This window comes from Zingiber officinale, chromosome 4A (assembly GCF_018446385.1).
Source record: "Zingiber officinale cultivar Zhangliang chromosome 4A, Zo_v1.1, whole genome shotgun sequence".
Taxonomy (NCBI): Eukaryota; Viridiplantae; Streptophyta; class Magnoliopsida; order Zingiberales; family Zingiberaceae; genus Zingiber; species Zingiber officinale.
The window spans coordinates 139,535,998-139,558,038 of record NC_055992.1 but is presented as its reverse complement, the minus strand read 5'-3'; the positions used below and the strand labels follow the sequence as shown (position 1 = coordinate 139,558,038).

Genomic DNA, 22,041 nt, shown 5'->3' with positions numbered 1-22,041 from the left:
TCTTGGCTCCACTTGCTCCTCTTGAGAATTTTTCCCTTTGAATTCTTTGGAGCTTCGAAGCCTTCCATTAGAGCAAATCATTGCTCTATCTCCATCATAAGAAAATTTTCAATTCTTGATTTCCAAGAATCGAAACTCGTGGATACATATGGTGGAGGCACCCTTGTGTCGAATCCGAGTCCATCTCGAAATTCCATCTTGAAGTTGAGCCTTTTTGATGAAGTCTTCGACTTCTAGAATTGCTCTAACCTCTTCACCCTCTAGCTTTTTGCCCCTTCCGGTGATAATTCCGGTGAAAAGTGACCTCGCTCTGATACCACTTGTTGGGACCGAAAATGGAGCTAGAGGGGGGGGTGAATAGCTCAGCGCGATCTCGCGCTCGTCGTTGCTCGCTTTTTGGGATGATGTGCAACGGAAAATATAAGAGCTAAAAACAACAACGCTAACTCTAGGGATTTACTTGGTATCCACCTCAAGAAGAAGTGACTAGTCCAAGGATCCACACACTCACGCACCCTCCACTATGAAAACACTCATTTACAGTAACTGCCGAAGGCGGAGAAGCCTTACAATCTCACAATACAACAATAAAAAAGAAGGAAGTCAAATACAAATAAATCTTACAAGATCTTATACAATGAAACCCTAGCTTTTTCTTCTTCTTATCGTAACTCGCCTCTTGACTTGGACGTGCCTCTAAGAACCTTCAAAACTGGCGGTGAGGATGAAAGAATCACTGTGGAGGTTTTTTTGTGATCGCCTGTGGAGAAGGAATGAAGAAGTATCGAAGAAAACGCTTGCCAACGTCTATATTTGCACCAACGGTCGAATCCCAATTGATTGGATTGCTCCCAATTGATTGGGGAGGCTTTGGATCAATCGACCGATCGATCCAGAGCGCCTCTGTGCTATCTGGAATCGCCCTGAATCGATTGCCCGATCGATTCAAGGCTTCTCGAGCGATTTCCAACGCTCCAATCGATCGGCCGATCGATTGGAGGTTTCAACCAATCAACTGATCGATTCAGAAGCGTACTGTTCGCTCAGAAACTCTCCCAATCGATTGACCAATCGATTGGGGAAGTTTCAATCGATTCAGTCCATTTCTGCACGAATTCGCGTCACCCAATCGATTGACCAATCGATTGAACCCCCCAATCGATTGGCCAATCGATTGGAAAGTAGAAAACTGGATAGAGGTTGAAATTAGCTTCATTTCGCATCTGAGATCACCTCATTCCGATATCCGAGTCAAAAGTTATGGCCTTCGGAAGCTCACTACGTCTGAACTTCCTAGTTCCATGCCAACTCCCTATTGGACTTACGACTGCTATGAGTTTGGTCAACTTTTGACCCATCTAGACTTTCTCCTTGTGCCAAGTATTCGATCAACCTTGACCCACTTGGACTTATCATCTCGTGCCAAGTGTCCGGTCCTTCATGACCCACTTAGACTTCCTTCTACCAGATGTCCGGTCACCCTTGATTCATCTGAATTTCCTCGTGTCTGGCTTCACTCACCAGATCTTCCCATTGCCCGGCTTCACTCACCGGGACTTTCCCCTGCCTGGCTTCATTCACCAGGACTTTCACTTGCCTGGCTTCACTCACAAGGACTTCTACCTGCCTGGCTTCACTCACCAGGACTTTCCCAACTGCCCGGCTTTACTCATCGAGACTTTCACCTAGCTTCACTCACTAGGACTTCTCAACTGCCTGACTTCACTCACCGGGACTTTCACTTAGCTTCACTCACTAGGATTTTCATCTGTCTGGCTTCACTCACCAAGACTTTCCACACGGACGATTGCACCTGCAATCTCCACGACCTGTCAATCTTCATGTATTGTCTTAATGTATTTTCAAATATCGAAACCCAAACATCAAGACTCAAGCTTGAGCCAACTCAAGCTTAGTCAACCAGGTCAACCTTAACCTAGGGAATATTACACCAACAATAATGAACATGATTAATACAATCATGTAACATATACAAAAGTCTCACCCCAAAACTTCTCAACTTCCTTTGTACATACCATCACTCAATCAACTATGACTTTCTTATTCTTCTTCTACTTTTCTCTTATTTATTTCTTCTTATTTACAGAAGCTACCAAGACAGTGGCACACAACACGGTCAAGTCATGGTTCAATTTTTTTTTAGGGTGCACAAAATTTGGCATGGTCATGTCACTTAACACAAACTGCCTGTGTTGTACTTTGGACACTTCTTTTTTATTATTTCTCCCACACCTAGCTCTGATCCCCCCCCCCCCCCCCAACACACACACACAGACATAAAATTTGTTCATCTCAGACAATGTAACTCATCATGTCATCAATCAAAACTCTCAAAGAAAAGGAAGAGATAAACAAATAAAGGTATGACGAGAAGAATGTAATGAACAATGAAGGTGATAAGGGAGTATTAAGCTAGTACTAAATAAAAAGGGAAATCACAAAGTGAACAAACGAGAGGGTCTTCATGACATTCATACATGCATATGATAATGTAGTCTCAAAAGGAAGCAAAGCAAGTTCTAGAATATTAATTGTCATGCGTGCAACTCACATACAAGAGAATAGAGAATAAGCATGGCTGAGATTCTCACTAGGTATATAAAAATTATCAAACTTAATCTATCAAGGTAGAATCCATTGCCATACTAACTAACAACAATAATCAATGTATTCAATCATGTCCTACGATCTTAAAACTCGATGGTCAAACTTAAAAAACTATGATTTTTAAAGTGTTGTGAAGGAACATGTAGGGAAATGCAAACAAAACCAAATAAAGTGCATAAATGGCAAACAAAGAAAAGTAACAAATAAGTATAAAGATAAAAGAAAACAAGAAAAAGGAAAAGAAAGGAATGGGCTCCCCTTTATCCCTCGCAATTAAGGGTGATTCAGTAATAGAAGGGACCAGGAGCGAAAGGATTTGAGAGAAAATTCTCTCTGGTATTTTTAGGTGATTCAGTCGAAGCCTCCTATCCCAAGGTGGAATGTTTGCAGTTGCAATAAGTATCGCTCCTTCGACCATATGCACTTTGACAATTCTTCCTATAGGTTGGAGGCGGTTCAATATAAGTATCCAGTCTGGGTTGGATGATTACATTTGACGTTAGGGTCTTCTTCAGTATAAATTTTGGAGACTTTAGTTTAAATGTGAGTGTTCAATCTAGATCCTATAGCTATCCTTCACTTGTGTGGGGATCAGCTCATCCAACTCCATATATACATGCATCAAATGATCAGGAGGGAATATAAATTACAGTTCATATGGTTGCATAACTGAAGGAAGAAATTTCGGAGGTACTGCCTCCTCTGCAAAATCATCTACAACAAAACTGCAAGCAGATTTAGCTGGTAACTCACCAATTATTGGTACAATCGATTTCGGATTAAGGTTGACCAAGTTGACCAAGCTCAGGTTGGCTCGAACTTAGGTTTCAATATTTGACAATATGTGAGAAAAAAGTCAAGTAGGTCAAAGAGGATCGGATACTTGACTTGGAAAGTCCAATGAAAAATTGGCAAAAGGAAAGTCCAAGTGGGTCAAGGCAGACTAGACACTTATGATCAGAAGTCAAACGGGAGGTTGGAAAGGAAAAGTCCAAGTGGATTGCGGAGGACCGAACACTTAGTGATTTGAAGTCCAACGAAAAATTGGTAAGGAAAAAGTCCAAGTGGGTCAAGGAGGACTAGATACTTAGTGATCGAAAGCCCAATGAGAAATTGGTAAGTGAAAAGTCTAAGTGGGTCACAAAGAACCGGATACTTGGTGATTAGAATTCCAATAGGAAGTTAGCAAAGGAAATGTCCAAATGGATCAAGAAGAATCGGATACTTGATGATCGAAAGTCCAACAAAAATTTAGAAAGAAAAAAGTCTAAATAGGTCAAGGGAGGACTGGACACTTGGTGATTGGAAGTCCAACGGAAAGTTGGCATCATCTACAACTTCATCATCAATACACAAAGAATCAGAGGAGTCCTGTAGAACAGTAGAATCAAAGTCAAAACTATCAGAAACTCTACAATCCATCTCCTTAAGCACGTTGATACTGTTAGGAATGGTCTCTGATGGAAGTTGGCTGGAGACTGGTACATGAAGCTAGTTGGCAGATGATGGAATTCGGTCTACTCGCATCTCCAAATTATATATGAACTGGAGATTACTGGTTGTCATCTGCTTTACTAGATCTTCAAGTTTTTGCATTAAGGTCTCTGCTTGACTGGAAGCAAGAATTTCTTCACTAAATTCCTAGAATATTGCCCAAGGAGTTGGCTCAACCTATTGGAACATCTAAGGTTCATTAAGTATTGGGCCATTCTAAAATCCAAGTGGACTCTGATATGCTAGAAAAGGTGGTCGGTTGTTGAAATTGGTTTATTCCAAGCTGTCTAACAAGAGAGGCTATCTCATCTAACCTGCTCTCACTTTGATAATGCTCAGAAATCTATTGTTGTGTGTTCCCATAACTGAAATTTAAATGATGGATCCAACTCAGATTATAGGTATCTGGAACTACGTATACACATCTTGATTATGATGTTGGTAGTACTAAGGTTCAATTGGGAACATGTTGTTTGATAACTATAGCTATAACCATCATCTTGTAGTTAATTCCCATAACTATGATTTGGATGTTCTCCCTGACTAGAAACATAAGTCTCATTGATGCTTCCTAATTGCTGAAAATAGAAATCCAGGTTATTCACAGAAGAAATTCTCTGGTCTTACCTTGAAACATTGAAACAAACAAGATCAAAAGACATATGAAACATACAAGAAAAAATACATATAGATACAAGGGAATACAAGAATTAAGGCCCTAAATAATTTTTTTGAAGTTTTGCAACCACCAAGAACTAAAAGTTAGTGAAAATAATAACAAAAATGAAATAAAAAATATTGAAAAATTAAAAGGTGGTATAAACAATGAAATTTGACCAAAATAGATCATTATTTACGGCAAAGCGATGAGTATTGATCCCCATACCCGTTTAGATCAACCTATAAATCTAAGGGTAATCGGAGATACTAAAAAAAATTTCCGATTAAAATAGAAAAATAAAGCAACATCCTAAGACTATCAAACACCGCTACACTCCCTTGCAATAATGCCAAAATTGTTAAATCACATTGTTATGATAAGATTACAATTCAAATTAATATCGAACCCCTCTATACTAATATAGTATAGGGATGACTTGAGTCATCTCTCACAAGGAATATAGCCAGTGTATGATAGTACTAGGATTCAATTTGTTATTGCTTTAAGCTTTTGATGTTGTAATTGGGGGTTTGGATTTTTGGGTTACTATGATTAAGGAATGAAAAATAATCTAATTTAATCTAAACTATGATTGCAATTGAATTAACAAAAGAATAACATAGAGTATTCTTAATCTAACCTAAGTTAATTGCATCCAAATAAATGATGGAAACTTAACATTGCAATTATTTGCATGTGCACCCTCACTAAGAGTTTGCTTACTTGGAAGAAAAAGGAGGAGGAGGAGAGGGAAAGAGGGGAGAAGCTCTTTTACTTGGATCACTAAGAAAGAAGAGGATGAAAATGAGTAAGATGCACAAAAAGGAGGGAGACGATGAGGGTATAAGCGTTGGAGTTCACTTACATAGAAGGAGAAGGAGAGGAGGGAAACGAAGAGTGAAGCTCTTTTACTTAGATCACTAGGTAAGAAGTGGACGAAAATGAGTAAGATGCACAAAGAGAAGGGAAACAATGAGGGTAGAAGTGTTGGAGTTTGTTTAAGGAGAAGGAGAGGAGGGAAAGAATAAGAGAAACTCTATTACTTGGATCACTAGGAAGGAAAGAAGATGAAAATGATTAAAATGCATAAAGAGGGGGGAGAAGGTGAGGGTATAAGCAATGTCAAAAATGAGTCGATGACGACCTAGACATGAATAGGAATGGAGAAGATGTTAGTATTAGTCCTAGTACTAATTATGAGATTATTATAAAAGACTATTTTTGTATCATATTTCATTATTAATAAAAGGCAAAGCTAGTTATTATATTTATTTCAATTTCGTGCTGAATGAATAAGTATAATAATGTCCTAAAATAGAAGGTTCTAATCTACAACATATTAATTGGTTGAATTGATAGTGAGATATTGTAGATATACATAAAACACTACTCTTAACTATTCCTAGTCAAGCATTAATATGTAAGGACAATATTAATGCGTTCAGATAAACATTTAGGTCAATGGATGACTTAATCTCACAAGTCATGGATATGAGATATCATGTTGACACATTGGTATATATTAGAGAATGTATACTGAATGACTCACCATGAGAATATTTCATAGATCGTTATATGAGTATCATAAATATTCTCATATGACTATTGGTATGAATAGTCCTTAGAGCTGGAGTCACTATGATTCCCTACATAAGGCGTTATATACTTTGATATCGGCAAACGTTACCTGTAACAGGGTGGACTATAAAGTTGATCACTAGGTATGCAATAACTTATGCGAAGGGATGTGAGTGATGTAGATAGGATCCATCCCTTCCATATGACGAAAGTGATATTTATGTGCCTCTTGATTAGTAGGACACAAGAATGCATAGTCATGCTCAAATGAGTCGATATGTGATATTGAACTTATTTATTTTAGTGTGTCTACTTAGAGATCAAGAAACACAAAGATTGATAAGAGAATGACATGATCTATGCCTAATTGATCAATCTAGATATCAAGGATAGAAAGATCAAGTCATACAAGATAATAGCCACGGAAATGTTAAGTCGGATCTCGATATTCTCGTCACTTGGGTAGCAATGACACCTTGCTAGATGTCACTCATTGCATATGTATCTAAATATTGATTTGGATACATTGCCAACGTTACGAGAACCTATTGGGTCATACACAAAGAACAAATTGATTTGAAGATAGAGTCATATGATGGATCATTGGATTAAATATAATCCAAATTAGACTCATTGAGTTAGACTAATTGGATCTAATTATTGGATTAAGTCTAATTTGAATTAGATTCATAGAGTCAATATGGATTGATGTTCATGGAGTCAATTTTGATTGATATGGTTCAATGTGTTAGACTCATTGGGTGATGGTTCAATGAGTTAGACTCATTGGGTGAACTTAAATTCAACTAGGAAGATGAATGATCAATTTTGAACCATTGGATTGAATGGTCAATTTTGAACCATTAGATTGGAAGACCAAAGGGCAAAATCCTTTGGTATTCATGAGATGGATACAAATATGATTTATAGATGATATTTTCATTAGATGAAAACTTTTAATCTTCTTCTTCCACCTTCCTCCTTCTCTTGGCCAAAACTCAACCTTGTGGTTGCTAGCACAACTAAAGGTTGTTTCTTTCTCCACTTTATGAGTTTATGAGTCAAACGAGAAGATTGTTCGTGTAGATACCATTAGAGGCACAAACGTGTGATTATGCTTAGATCCAAGCTGTCTGTAGTTTATGTGCATGCATCAAAGGTATAACCCTCTCATGTAAAATTTAGTACATGTATTTTCCTTTCGCATGGATCTTCTAGAAGAACTAGATATTTTCCGCTGCGCTTTCGCGTGTTTAGTGCTTTAGTTCCTTACAGAAGACGAGGATAAAAGAAAATTGAGAATGACATGATGTGGTCTTATGATGGAACTAAAAGGTAAGGGTTGTAGGAGTAGAGAGCTTGAGGTTTGGTGGTAAGTTTTTTTTTTTTTTTTTTATAATCTAGTGTCTAAGTTTCGTCTGATTAATTTTTTAAATAGATGACCTTCCTTCGTAGTTCATTTATTGGGTAAATTCGTAACATAATTTATTGACATTAAGAAGTAGAGATTCATTCCATTTTGGATTCGAATTCTTATTCTTTTATTGCATTTTGTATCACACCTTTGGGAACTGACAAGGTCAATTTTGAGACCCTAGGTGAAGTTAATCTGACATAGAAGGATGAGGATGACCTAATGTCATCCTAAGTGGTTCAACTATGGAATTCAAGGGCGAGAGAGATTGAGGGAATGTGTTAAAATCATTTCAATGGTAGTAAAAAGATGGAATTTGTTACTCCAGTGATTTTATACGGTCGACTCTTCGACCATCTGTAAAGAGATAAATCTGAAAGTTATAATTGATCAGTGTAAAAAAAAACTTTTTTTCCTCGACTTTATCGAAATTTGAACTCTTATCTTATAATAACAATTCTATCCGCACTAGTCAACTCAATGCTACCTTAGGGGCATGTTAAAACCATTTCAATGCCTTAGGTGAAGTTGGCCATGATATTAAAGTGACTCCAGCCTATTATTATTGTTATCGGCATGTGTTCGAAATAAATATTTAAAGTGTGTGCATCTACAAAGTCTTTACGCTCAGTGTTAAAGACGAGAGCTAAAACATAATTTTACCTAATTCTTCTTTTTCTTCCACCTCAATTAGGGTCAACATAACTTGAATGTGATTGCTAAAAAAAATATTTCTCCACAAAACTATATATATACATAGTCAACTAACCAAAACTAGAGTTTACCTTTCGAAATCATATCATGTTTACTACTGACAAAAGGGACCATACAGAGGAGTAAGAGGAAGGTTAAGGCGAGAAACTAAAACCCCTAACATGTGTTCAATGCACAAGTTCGTCCGACAACAACAACAATATGTTAGAAGAGCCACTTTCAACTAATCGGTTTCCCAATGATCTTCTCATCTGCAAATGATAAGATCCAATGCTTAGAAGTTGGATCTTGATGCTGGAGAATGGCCTACACTCGGGGAGTGTCTACAAGAACGTGTAGTGCGGTCACGACATCGGCCATAAATGGGCGAGAAAGAGCCTCTTCTTGAAGGCATAATGCAGCAACAGCAACTGCTTGGCTCAAGCCATTTGCTGGATAATCTTCATTCAAGAGTGGATCAACTAGTTCTTTGAACCTCTTTTGATCTTTGAATTTTGGCATCGCCTATTGGAATACAAAATTAGAACGAATGGCAAGGGTTGTAAACTAAGAACAGTTTGAGGATTGCATACCCAAGAGACAAGATTCTGTTCACTTGTTGGCTTCAACGTGTTAATTGCACTCCTCCCTGTGATCAGCTCGAGCAACACAACTCCGAAACTGTATACATCTGCCTTCACTGTAAGTTCACCTGTTCTAGCATACTCAGGCGCACAGTACCCATAAGTGCCCATCACCTTTGAAGAAACATGAATTTCATCTCCCATGGGATCCAATTTCGCAAGACCAAAATCAGACAATTTTGCATTGAAATCTTTGTCAAGTAGGATATTGGATGATTTGAGGTCACGGTAGATCACGGGCGGGTTGGCCTCCTCGTGCAAATACTCTAGACCTTGAGCAGCATGATATGCTATTTTCATCCTAGTGTACCAGTTTAGAGATTTCTGCTCCGGCGATATATCTGTAAACAGAGTAAATTGGATCATCACAACTAGTTAACCTTCAGAAGACTATAGAACAAGAATCAATACAATTACATTTAGCTGTCCACCACATTTTATCATGCTCAAATTGGATTACTCGTGAGGATTATAGCAAAACGGAGGATTATAGCAAAACTTTCCTACATATGGAATGACTAATGGAAGAGGAGCATCGAACTTCAGAACAGGTTATGACCGTCTAAAAGTAGAGTACACAATAGTATAGAAAAAAAAGGTTGGATGAACAATATAGTTGTTATGCATTCAACAAACCAACGATATTAGGCAGAGGTATGAAATAAGCTACTTTTACGGTAATATTACCGAGGAGATGGTCTTCTAAGGAGCCCAAGGACATGTATTCATATACCAAAAGTCTTTGAGCACCATCAGCGCAGTAGCCAATAAGCTTGACTAGATTTTCATGATGGAGGAGACTAAGCATCATCACTTCGACAATGAATTCTTTGTTCCCTTGGAATCCATTCCTGTCAAGCTGCTTAACCGCCACCACCTAAAACCCAAATGTATTAGACGATTGTGAATAACCTCTACACAATTTAACAGTGATCAAAGAAACAGCAAGAACGGTCAGTTACCCATTTACCTGTCCAAGGTTCTCAAGGTGACCCTTATAAACTCTGCCGAACCCTCCTTCACCCAACAGACATTCAGACCGGAAATTCTTGGTAGCCGCAGCCAGCTCACGGAATGTGAAATTTCGAGCTTCAATATTTCCATTTCCAGCATCTCTTGTTGTTGCTTCTGTGGAAGTCTGAGATGCAATATTACCATTTCCAGCATCTTTTCGAGTTGCTTCTGTGGATTTTTGTGCCACATACTCTGCCCAATGAAAAACAAAAACTCTCCCATGCATTTAGCATAGGGACAATCGAATGACATGAAAAATACAAAATGAACATGATATACCAAAGTGGGATAGAATATATGGATTTTCCTATGCGATTGGTCTCAATACCCAACTATATCTTCATCTATATTTAATTGAATGTTATGCAATTTAATTGTTGCTAATTAAGTCATTTTTGACCTTCGTCTTCCTCGATTAATGTATGTATTTATCATGGTAAATCAGGGGAAAGGGGAAACTCACAATGTTTCAACAACCTAATGGTATATATGGTGGGGAATGAAGGGGAACTCACCAGGCTTTTTCCTGAGCTCATTTTTATCTGTGCCGCTTACAATGCGAGATAGTTCCTCCTTTGGGATCCTCTTCCTCAAGAAACAAGGAAAGCAACTCATTTCTCAATCTCCCACTCTCTCTCTCTCTCTGTGTTCCTGGCAAGCTCAAGTCTGCAGACAAAACCCTAAATTTCCAGGATCGTCAATTAAGCAAACAACTTCAACCAAAAAGATCCAAAATTGTTCAAAAGGCTTGCAGAAGCAGAAATCCTTGGCGAGATCGGAACTTCCAACACAATTTGAAATTTCACCTACCACAGAAAGCACCACAACTAGATCAGCACGCCACAAGGTCGGGCGGACTTTAGGGAGCACAAACAGAAGGTCGAGCTCCGGCTGCAGGAGTGAGTCGGTTCGAGAAAGAGATATCTTCTTCAGCGGCGAGAGGTGGGTGTTTAGGCAAGGACAGCTGCGAGTCGACGGCATACTTGAAGTGCTCCGGAGGCCGGACGTCGATCCAAATTTGGGCGGAAGACAATAGAGACGGGTTGAGAAGCCGTTGCCCTAATTTTGAATTTTTGGGGGGTTAAAAATGGTAAACCTCGACGTCTCTCAGTTATGCTTTTTTGAATGCCCAAGATAGGTAAATAAATAACAAACAAACAAAAAACTGAAAAAGCCACTCAGCAGACAGCAGCTCAATCATCCGAGTCCGACTCAACTGTTGCTCGAATTTTTATTCAGGCTACTTAATTTATTTTTATAAATTTAAATTTAATTTAAATTTGATTTGAGTTTGATTTAAATTTTATTTGAGGCTGATCATTTAAATTATTCCAACTTATTTAATTATTTAAAATTTATCATTTTAAGTTAGTTTAATTAATTATTAAATTTGATAATATAAATTTATTTATTTACTTTTAAAATATATTTATTTATTTATTTAGTAATAATAATTTTATTAATACATATCATTCAAGACCATTATTCACTAATATTATCCAAAATATTAACCAATTAAATATATATAAAAAATTTATTTATTTAATTTGATAAATTGTTTCAGCTTATTTATTTATTTATTCACAAGCTTATATTCTTACTTGGTCAAATAACAAATTTATTCATGAATGTTAATTGTTTTTCCGCACCCCCTCCTCTCTCTCCTATTAAATGACCTACAAGTTATTTTATTTTTTAAAATTTTATTTGCTTCTTTAGTTTTATTTTTTTTAAATTTTATTTACTTCTTTAGTTTTATTTTTTCATTAAATTTTATTTATTATTTTTTCATAATTTTTTTATTTTTTTATCCATATTTTACTTTTAAATTTTTTATAAATAATAATCTTTAAAATCTACTATTAAAAAAATAAAAAATTACAAGAGATCGAATCGTCTGTCACATGTCCTCGTATCCTATTCGTCACCTCAGCCCATCGTCGGTGGCCTCCGGTCGCCATCCCGATTAAAACTATATCATAGGGGAAGATGAACGCGGGGCAGATCTGAACAGACTTTCTTTCACCGTCGATATGAGTCCCTTCTCAAATTCGACCGAATTCCGACGTCGATCGCTCCGATGGCGACCTCCTGGGTTCACCTTTCCCCTAGGGTATAGCTTTAATCGAGGCGACGGCCGAAGACCGTCGATAATAAACTGGAGTGACGAATGGGACATGAGGATAAAAAATTAGTGATAGAGGATCCGATCTCATATTACAAATATAAAAAATAACATAACATTCTTGTCAAGAAAATACTTAATAAAAAAATCAGAAAAATGAAATAAGAAAAATGGTATAAAGGTTAATAATAAAGGGGTTGAGAAGGGAGTGTGTAAGAGGATGTGAAAATCTACCTAAAACATAAATAAAAGATTATAAATATATAATAAAAAAAATTATTGAAAAGAATAAAATTGATAAAAAATCTGATTAAAAAAACAAAAATCAATAAAACAAAATAAAATAAAATAAAATGTGGAAGAGAATAGGAAAGGGTGTAAGGGTAAAAAAATTGGGACCGGAACGGGAGAGTGTCAAACGGGTGGGAAAAGCACATCTCTTCATGAATATCCAATTAATCCCTACTCTTGAATTCGTATCAGCAACGAGATTAAAGAAGAGCATATTGTATATTTTAGATTATATTTTAATTTTATCCGATAGATAAATTAAAAAAATTGACTATATATATAATATAATATGAAATAACAGAGCAGAATAGCAGAATAGTGTTGAATCGCTCGTATATACGCATTATAAGCCTATTCATAGTTCTAACCTATTTGCATTTTATTTGTATTTGAGTTGCGGAATGACTGGACGTGTGAAGTCTTTCCCATTTTATTTTTGTAATAGTCACACATTTTTATTTTTATTTTCTCATTTCTATAATATTTATATTGTCTTTTAATCGTACGATACTGTAATAAACTTGGTTAGTAAAAAAAACTGAAGGACAACAATTAAAAGGTTTTTTTATTATATATATTTCAAATATTTTAAATAATTGCATTTCAATCATGGCAAAAATTACAAAGGTACCCTTATTTATTAAAAATATGAAAAGCAAGTCCTTTATTCTCCTGTAAACAAATTTTGCCTCATTATATTTGAATTCAAATAATAAACAAATATTTTCCATCACTATATAAGGGCTTTAAAGAGTTAAATAACAATCAAGTGGGCAAAAAGACGAATACGCGCGCCCCCAACCAACGCTCCCGTCAATCCATCTCAAGATCAACACGGAGAAGATAAATTACGGACGGCTACTAGCCTTTGGAATAGTGACTAGCACATAAGAGAGATATTTATCTCGACTTTGTCGAGATTCGAACCCCAGACCTCATGGTGACAACACCTTATGCGCTAGCCACTATATCCATCCGAGTTAAATAACAATCAAGCAAATAGGTAGAGAAGTAACTCATAACAGATGCTCTTAATAAAGCTAGAGATGAAGCAAATAAATCAGTAGCAAATTGCTTCAATCCTGCGAATCTTTTATAGATGAGAAGAAATTGTGGAACACATGACGATATAAGTCTGAGAACACAAAGTAGCAGCTAACGAAGCAAAATGCACATTTTATCGAAAGCAGTTTGCTACCTTACCATATTCACATGCCTACGCAGTTCATGAGTCCTGGAGTGCAAATCCCCAAAGTAGTGTGTAAATTAAGACTTTAAACAGATGAAAGAGGTAATGAAACTGATGCAGCAGGGGCTGAGGTGACGACATTGTTATGTCAAGTGCATAAAAAAATCCACAGTCGCCTCCCCGTAGTCATCATAATTAGAATCGTAGTAGCTGTCTTCATCACTGTAATCCTCGTCCTCTTCGTAGATTTCTGATTCATCTTCAGTTTCATACTCGAATAAAGGGCAATTACATGCCTGTTTCTTGTCCACCCATTCGACACCGCAAGTGTAGCAAAATTCATAGCCACACCTGCATGATGAAGCTGAAGGGTAAATTGACCTCAACAAACAATAGCAGCATTAGTATGTAAGAATACACCAAGTTTCGCGATGAAAACATTGTCTAAGAAAAAACAGCACATGTAAAACATAGGATATGATTTATTGCTGTCTTTTGTCCAAAAGACTTCCTCATCTCTTATTCAAGTTAATTCAAAGATAAACATAGGAGTTTAGAGTGATTCTATGTATTTGCAAAGCAGCTGACCCTGCGAATTGATTGTGAAGAATATAGTTCACAGTTGTGAGATTTCCACTGTAGAAATAGTTGTCAAGTACCAACCAGCATCAAATTTACTTGCAAACCAAAATACAGGATAGAAGGTGATATGATAATTTGCCAAATATGAAGACAATATAAAGTTCAACAGTGAGCATCTGTCATGTGATTTTGTTCAGTCTTCCTGGATAAATCACAGACAACCGGCTACTTAAAGATTCTAAAAGTTATCTTAGAATAAACATTATCCTATTAGATAATGAAAACAAAAGATTCTGTATTCTATCAGCTCGGTTTCTTGGGTAATGAAGAGTAAATAGACAGGCTATCCTGAACAATTTTTAAGTGAGAAACCTGATTTATATTAATATTAAAATATAAGGACATTTTTTTAGAGATTCATATGAAAAAAGGATTAGACAACTTCTTCGTGGAGTAGATGAACAACCTACTTCAAGACTAATATAACGCAGAGTAATCACAAAATGAGAGCACTGAACTATGTTTTTAATATAGTAGCATGCAACACAAATAAGTGTTGGCTTAAGAACTCTATCTGCAAGTGATAGACAAATTAGTCATTAACGACATTGGTACGTTAAGTGTTTTCTTGCAGTGCCAAACAATTAATTGTATGCATTTACTTGTTTCATTAGAATACTTTGCTAGCAACATTTCTAGGTTGTGTTTTCTTCCAAAGTAAATAATGATTGGTAAGTGTGTATAAGTCAACAAAGTGGGATGACATTAAAGAGGTGAAAGTCGACAAGTTTGATTGGTGGACAAGTGTGTATAAATCAACAAGCTGCCTAAGCAAAATACTCTTGCTAACTAATTCTTGAAACACAATATCCTTGTTTCATTGAAAAAGAAAACTCATATCTTGTTTCAACCAGTAAGCAAGATAAAGTGGAATGACATCAAAGAGGTTATCATATCAAAGTGCAAGACCAGGTTGGCATAGCCATACATGTGAATAATGCAACCTGTACTGCATGTAGAGGCATGGGTTAACAGCGACAAGATTTCAGAAAGGCCAAGCACAGTCCAAGACATCAAAAAGTCAAAAAAGAAAACAAGGAGATCATACTACAGAGATTTTGCCCAAAGGATTACCTGCAAGTCATATGGAAACAGCCTTCTGAGAGTTCAATCATGTGGTTGCACTTAACGCATTGGCGCCATAACTTTTGTTTTGCAAGGGCCTGTAACCTTGCTTCTTCAGGAAGGATTGTCGGAGATAACATCTTAAACTGATAACATGTTAGTTTCTCGTGCCAAGGAACCTTACAATTGATGCAAAATGAGCCGTTGCATTTGATACATTTTCTTAAATAATCAACAACAGACTTATCGGAAGATTTGCTTAACTCCTCCAGTCTAGGAAACTTAACATCACTTGCCGACATGAGAGCTGAGCACCTGGGGTATGGACAGTAAACTTTCTGCTCATCAGGAATTGATGCCTCCTTTAGGCGCTGGCTCAAAAGTTCAAGTAGTTTGGGTGGTAAATACTTCCTACCAGATTCTAAATCAAGGATAACTTTGCAGCCATCATGTGGACAGCCTGGGAGTATTCCATGATGCAATTTAGCTTCAACGTGCTGTTTCATACAGGAAAAGCAAAACCGGTGTAAACAGTTATCGACAATCAACATTTCTGAAGAATTTGTAACTTCCAAACATATGATGCAAGTCTCCCTTGAAAATTTTGGGTCAACTGCATCAACAACATCCTTTGACAGCTGAGAGTTTATAGCATCCCTTGCAAATGTAAACACAAATTTGACAGACCATCTTGGCAAAAAAGATATTGTAAATTTTTTGAAATTTATCCGCAGCTGCTTGGCCTGATTAACCACTTGGGCAACTTTTCTCCTTTTAGGGGCCCATATACCTCTAACCTGTAAACTAATTGAGATTATTCCTTAAAAAGAAAAGGATTGTATGTATGATGCTACATCAACAGGAATTTAATGTGGATAAAAAGTAGAACATGAGGATATGGCATTTTAATGTAAAGAAAAAACAATCGAACATAACCCATGCAACTACACAAATTGAGAGTATTATTTTTACAATTATGCTCAATAATAATGCTTAGTATGTGAATAGCAGGGGGGAAAATTCTTCAGGAGACAAGAAATCTAATGCGAGTATTTGGAACATGCATGAATCTAGTGTTGAATATATTTTCAAAAATTGGTGATACAAGATTAAAATTGTAGGACATTCTTTATAAGGCTTGTGTCAAATTTTAGTTGTGAGGATAGTGGATTCGCTAAGTTGAGCAATAAAGTTCTTGACTACACTTTATAATGAAGTTATCTAGTAGTTGAACCTAAACTTTATTCGATCACCCACTCATCACAGTTGTTGCCAAGGAAATGTTCTACCCCATTACATTGTAGGCCTACTTTCAATATGAGGGAAACCATTGTGTCTTCAATGTCAGTAACCAACTTTCCACCGCACTAGCATTCTCTACTACGTTGATGCCCTCAATGTAAAATCTCCATGAATTTTTCTCATTATCTCCCTTCCCTATTAATTGCCAATAGTTGGAAGATACATGAATATGTCAGGACCTTCAGACTCTTCATGTTGAGCTGCGACATCACTAGCAACCTGAATCAATACACCTTCATGTTAACCTCATGGTTATGATAAAGTAGATGCCACGCTAGTAGTCCAACTTTGACAGATCAAGGATGCATGACAACTATTTTTACCTTGCCAGGTGTTTTGCATCATGTTTACAAATAGATCATGCATGAAGCATTTAGCCAAGCTGGAACCGAATTCCATGGTGTAAATGTGCATGGGGAGCAACAGTGAGCCCTATTATTGTTAAATCTAATAAGATGAAGCACTGGCCTAGAGGAGACATGACTTCCAAATGGAGAATGACACTTTTTTTTTGTGTCCACTCTACAAGAGCCTGGACAAGGTGGGCATGTTGGTATCCATGGGTGATTTATGGAGCATATTGGAAGTTTATGCCATCTAATAGGTTGGGCTTGACCTCTTGGAGTAATTCATACAAGGAGACCCAGATGGTGACAACCACAAAGATTGTTTAGTTTAGAGGACTTGAAAATCAGTTTATAGGAAAATTTTCACTGCCATCAGTTTTAGAGAAGCTATATAATCAAATATGTTTCTAAAATCCATAACTGTATTGATTAAATTTGGTGGTTCAGCACATCAGTAGACTCATATAACCTTTACTGTAATAATTATCCTGCCATTAGTTAGCATAATTAGAAAAAATTTCAGTATCAGTATGAAAATCAACACTACAATTTGAAAAATAAGAATAACATCACTACTAACCTAACCACCATTATGGGTCTATTCTTAACTAGCAAGCAATGTAAGACCTCACAACATCATGGTATGTTTTCGGCAACTTCCATTGTCCTATCTTACCTTGACCATGTTATACTAGCAACAATACCAAAAAATTATATCAATTTTTTCCCATTTATACTTGCTCCACATTAAGGTATTAAAAAGCGGTTCAGGGTGATGAGCAGCCAGCCCATTGCCTCATACTTAGGCAAATAGGCAATCAATTGTATAATAATATTAAAATAAAGAGAAATAAATTAAATTAAGAATGACAATATTAATGTGTATATATAAATATATAAAAATTGTATCCTTAATCAATCAAAACAAATTTACAATCATAAATAAGTGTTAACATTAAAAATTAATAATGTATAGTTATAAATAACAATAGAAACAAAAATCACAGTAAAAATAAAATTAATAATGTATTGTTATAAATATAAATTGCAAGAAACCACATGGCTAGCTTATAATTAATGTCATACCACAATATCAAAATAAAGAAAAGACACCTAATGTTAAATGAATCAACAACTTTAAAAAAAAAAACATCTTCTATTGAGATTAGCCCAGCTGCCTAGGTGGGTTGTCTGTGCAACTTTTTAAAGGAGTGGGTTGCCTAGCCACTAGGCATAGCACACGCCCTTGGCAAAACAACCAAGGCAGCCACTTAGCATTTTAAAGCTATTCTCCACATATCATAATTTGGACAGTTCACAAAATGTTAAAAACTAAAGTAGCGCTACACATATACTCTCTACTAATAAAAAAATTAGCCTAATGAATTCTTATTTATCCACCAAGGATATCTGAACAAGCTATGAACACAGATCATAATTGTCATATAACCAAGACAGTTATATGACAGATAAAAACACAAACATTGATAGTTTTGACATCAAACTGAGAAACATAGTTATCAATAGTCAAAATAATCAACATGAGCCTATTACATCATTGGTTAACTCATGTTTAAATATCTTTAAGCTATGTTTTACTTGGATAGATAATAAGGAAGAAAAAAGAGATTGAAAGAGAAAGTGGAACATAATGTATAAAAGTGAACTGTGATGTATGTGTAATTTTGTGTTTTTCTTCCTTTTCTCTTCTTATCATTCACCCATGTAAAAAAGGGTTAGCCATCCAACTAAAATTGATTTAAGAGATTATCATTACTAGCGATATGCTTGCATAGTGTTCGATGGATGATAAGATCCATGCAGCCAACTCAACTAGATGAGATTAACATATCATGTTGATGATGTTGATAATAAGACAATCCATAATTTGAGTCCTGGTAGCATCATACGAATAATGAAACTAAGACAAGAAAACCACAACACAACATTGAAAAGAGGAAGATGAAGAAAGCTTAAAAATGACAAAAACTTATAGTCAACCCCGGGTCTCTGGCTTAGCTCACTCTAAAATCCTAGTCTCAATGAGACAAACCATAATGTGGTATCATGTGAATAAACAAAGTAAGACGAAAACACCATGGCACAACATTGAAAAGAGGAAGATGAAGAACGCCTAGAAATGACAAACCTTCTGATCGCCCTCACTATTAGAGCCTAGTTACAATGAGACAAACCACATGGTATTGACTCTGCCACTACGACCTTACCGTTAACTATCTCTAAGCTTCCACATTATAAGTTTCTTCTTCTACACAAAGGCAATTGTTCTAGTTGCTTCACAATTATGCCAAAGAAAAGTGTTTGTAAAAATCACAATAGGGAAACTCAAAGTGAAAGGAATTGTACAGTTTTTTTGCTCTTTTACTTATAAATTTTTTAAAGACAAATTTACCTTTTCATCATTTTGAGAAATATATATTTATATCCTAAACCTAGTTCCTTTCATTTGAGTTCCCACTGTCTTTCTTTAGTTGTAACCTTATGAATTGATATTAAATCATTAATTTGTATAAGTTATTATTTCATCTTAGTAGACTCTTCCAAATAGATCGAGTTATATTCTTTGAATCCAGAACAAGATGAATTTATCAACACAAATATTGAAGTATGAGTCTATAAATCAATTCATACAGTTACTTTTAAAAGTCAAATTAGTATGCTTTAGGCAATATAAAAATAAATCAAACCTCACATAATATTGTGAAAAAATTGCATAGTATAAAGTTGATTTCTTTTTTAACTCTACCCTTATAGCCATTTGTACTCTTACCACATTTAATCATAATTTTACTGTGCACCTCAAATAGAGAAACCTCACTTCCATTGTAGGACAGCCAAACACACTATCGATTGTCCCTCAGCTACTTTCTCACATTCGATTTTTAATCTGATATGTTCTCACAGTTGCAAAAACATTTCTCAACTAAGCCTTAATAATTGTAGTAGTTGATATACACAAAGAGCGCCTCAGTTGTTCAAAGATAGAATCACTAGTAAATATCAAACATAAAGTTATGAGTTCAGGTAATTGGCACCGCCGAATTCAATCCTATCTTGATCGTATAATACCCAAATATTCTACGATCAGCACTGATGAGAGACCCAAATTGACAAAAAAAAAAAACATGTAGTAAAGAATCTTTTAGTTACGATGGGAAAGTGAAATCTAAGAGATGGAACTTGCGAAGCAAAACCAAGAAATTCCTGGAAATAACGTACTCACGTGATTGTAAAGAACCTTGTAGTCGCAGAACACGGATATGTTCTTGATGCCTAACGAGATAACCGCATTCAGCCCCTCGATCAGCGCCGCCGTTTCCACTACCTCGCGGCAGGTGCCAACGTCCTTGATCGGCACAGGCTTCTGGATTTTGAGCAACAGATTTCCGCTAGGATCGCAAACGGCTGCTGCAATGGCGGCGAGATGGACCAAACGGCCATTCGATAAGTGCTCGCTGACCATGCCCTTGAAGTAGAGGCGAAAGGTAGGCTCCTCGACGGCCTGAACGTTCTCAATAGGCCGCTCGAAATGGTCTCCAAACTGCTCCCACTCGTCCTCTGGCATCTCGTCGATATCGCGAGCGACGCGCTCGTCGTGGGCGCGGCGGCGGATGTCATCGGTCATGCGGCGAGCCACGGCTCGGGACCGCTCGAAGTCCCTCACCTCGTCCTGCAAGCGTTCGACCTCGAGGTACTGGAACATGATAGCGTCAGAGAAGCCTCCTCGGTCGGAATCGGCGACGATAGGCGGAACGGAAGAGGAGGAAGCGGCTGCAGTGGCGGCAGTAGAGGAAGAAAGGCCGTTGGATGGGGGACCAGCGAGGGATGCTGCCATCGCTTCCTCCATCTGGAGGCGGAAGGCGAGATCAAGGTCGGACTCAGCGTAGGTCGCCGCCATTAGCTCGCACCGCTGCTGGGAGAGGACGAGATCGAGGTCGTCAGGCTCGCTCATCTTGATTCTTGACGGTTCACTCTGCCGTCTGCCGTCTGCCGTCTGCCGTCTGCCCTTCCCTATCATTTTATAATTTAAAATATTTTTTATTATTCCTTAAAATAAAATATAAATCACTATAATAAAATGAGATATATCATAGTTTAAAAAAAAAAATTTAATTATTCTTTTAAAAATATTATAAATCATAAGTCACTATAAAATTAAGGAAAATGATTAACGAGGTATATTACAGCTAAAAAGGAAAGAAAATTTGCATTAATTACCGGCCATTAGTTTTCTATTTATATCAGTTATTCACGTGTTACAAATTGATTAGATGGTCTTATCGTATATTGCACCTACTAAATAAATCGAAAAATATTTGTTTGTCCATCAGCGAGTCCAAATCTTTCGGTAAAAAAAAATGGATCGGGTCATTTATAATTATAATTGAATGATGATCATATGATATGATTATAATTAGTTGTGATCTATTTTTTGATTTTACTATCTCTCATATTATAATTTACATAGGAAGATATAATTAGAATCTATTCGGAGGTTGTCTTCCGCTCAACGTCAGGTTACTTAGTCACTTGCTTATCGCTACCAGTCTTAGTCATCCGTCTCGATCCAAATTATAATCTGGGGACGATAAATTTAGGAATGATTGTAATCATGGATCATTAGAATGGGCCATTTATAATTATAATTGAATGATGATCATGATGTGATTATAATTAATTGTGATCTATTTTTTTATTTTACTATCTCTCATATTATAATTTAGATCGAAAGATATAATTAGAATCTATCCGGAGGTTGCCTTCCGCTCAACGTCAGACTGTTTAGTCACTTGCTTATCGCTACCAGTCTCAGTCATCCGTCTCGACCCAAATTATAATCTGGGGACGATAAATTTAGGGAATGATCGTAATCAATTGTGACTAAATCACAGCCACAATCCGACTACAATTACTGATCCACCTTTTTATGGAC

The 22,041-nt window shown here is 36.5% G+C and overlaps 2 protein-coding genes across 3 annotated transcripts; both read right to left on the bottom strand.

The window, feature by feature from the left end:
* Positions 1 to 8,506: 8,506 nt before the first annotated feature.
* Positions 8,507 to 11,237, bottom strand: LOC121971473 (probable serine/threonine-protein kinase PBL26). Of its 2 annotated transcripts, none has more exons than XM_042522756.1 (6): positions 10,937 to 11,237; positions 10,642 to 10,806; positions 10,083 to 10,318; positions 9,800 to 9,989; positions 9,062 to 9,453; positions 8,507 to 8,993 (listed from the first exon to the last, which is right to left on the bottom strand). In XM_042522756.1, the coding sequence occupies exons 2-6, from the start codon at positions 10,739 to 10,741 to the stop codon at positions 8,796 to 8,798; spliced, it is 1,116 nt and encodes a 371-aa protein (XP_042378690.1). In that variant the 5' UTR covers positions 10,742 to 10,806; positions 10,937 to 11,237; the 3' UTR covers positions 8,507 to 8,795. The 2 variants fall into 2 exon arrangements, with proteins under 2 accessions (XP_042378690.1, XP_042378691.1); XM_042522757.1 differs by having other exon boundaries at positions 10,642 to 10,792.
* Positions 11,238 to 13,613: 2,376 nt separating this feature from the next.
* On the bottom strand, positions 13,614 to 21,099 carry LOC121971472. Its single transcript, XM_042522755.1, has 3 exons — positions 20,332 to 21,099; positions 15,448 to 16,235; positions 13,614 to 14,082 (listed from the first exon to the last, which is right to left on the bottom strand). The coding sequence occupies exons 1-3, from the start codon at positions 21,058 to 21,060 to the stop codon at positions 13,875 to 13,877; spliced, it is 1,725 nt and encodes a 574-aa protein (XP_042378689.1). The 5' UTR covers positions 21,061 to 21,099; the 3' UTR covers positions 13,614 to 13,874.
* Positions 21,100 to 22,041: the final 942 nt, after the last annotated feature.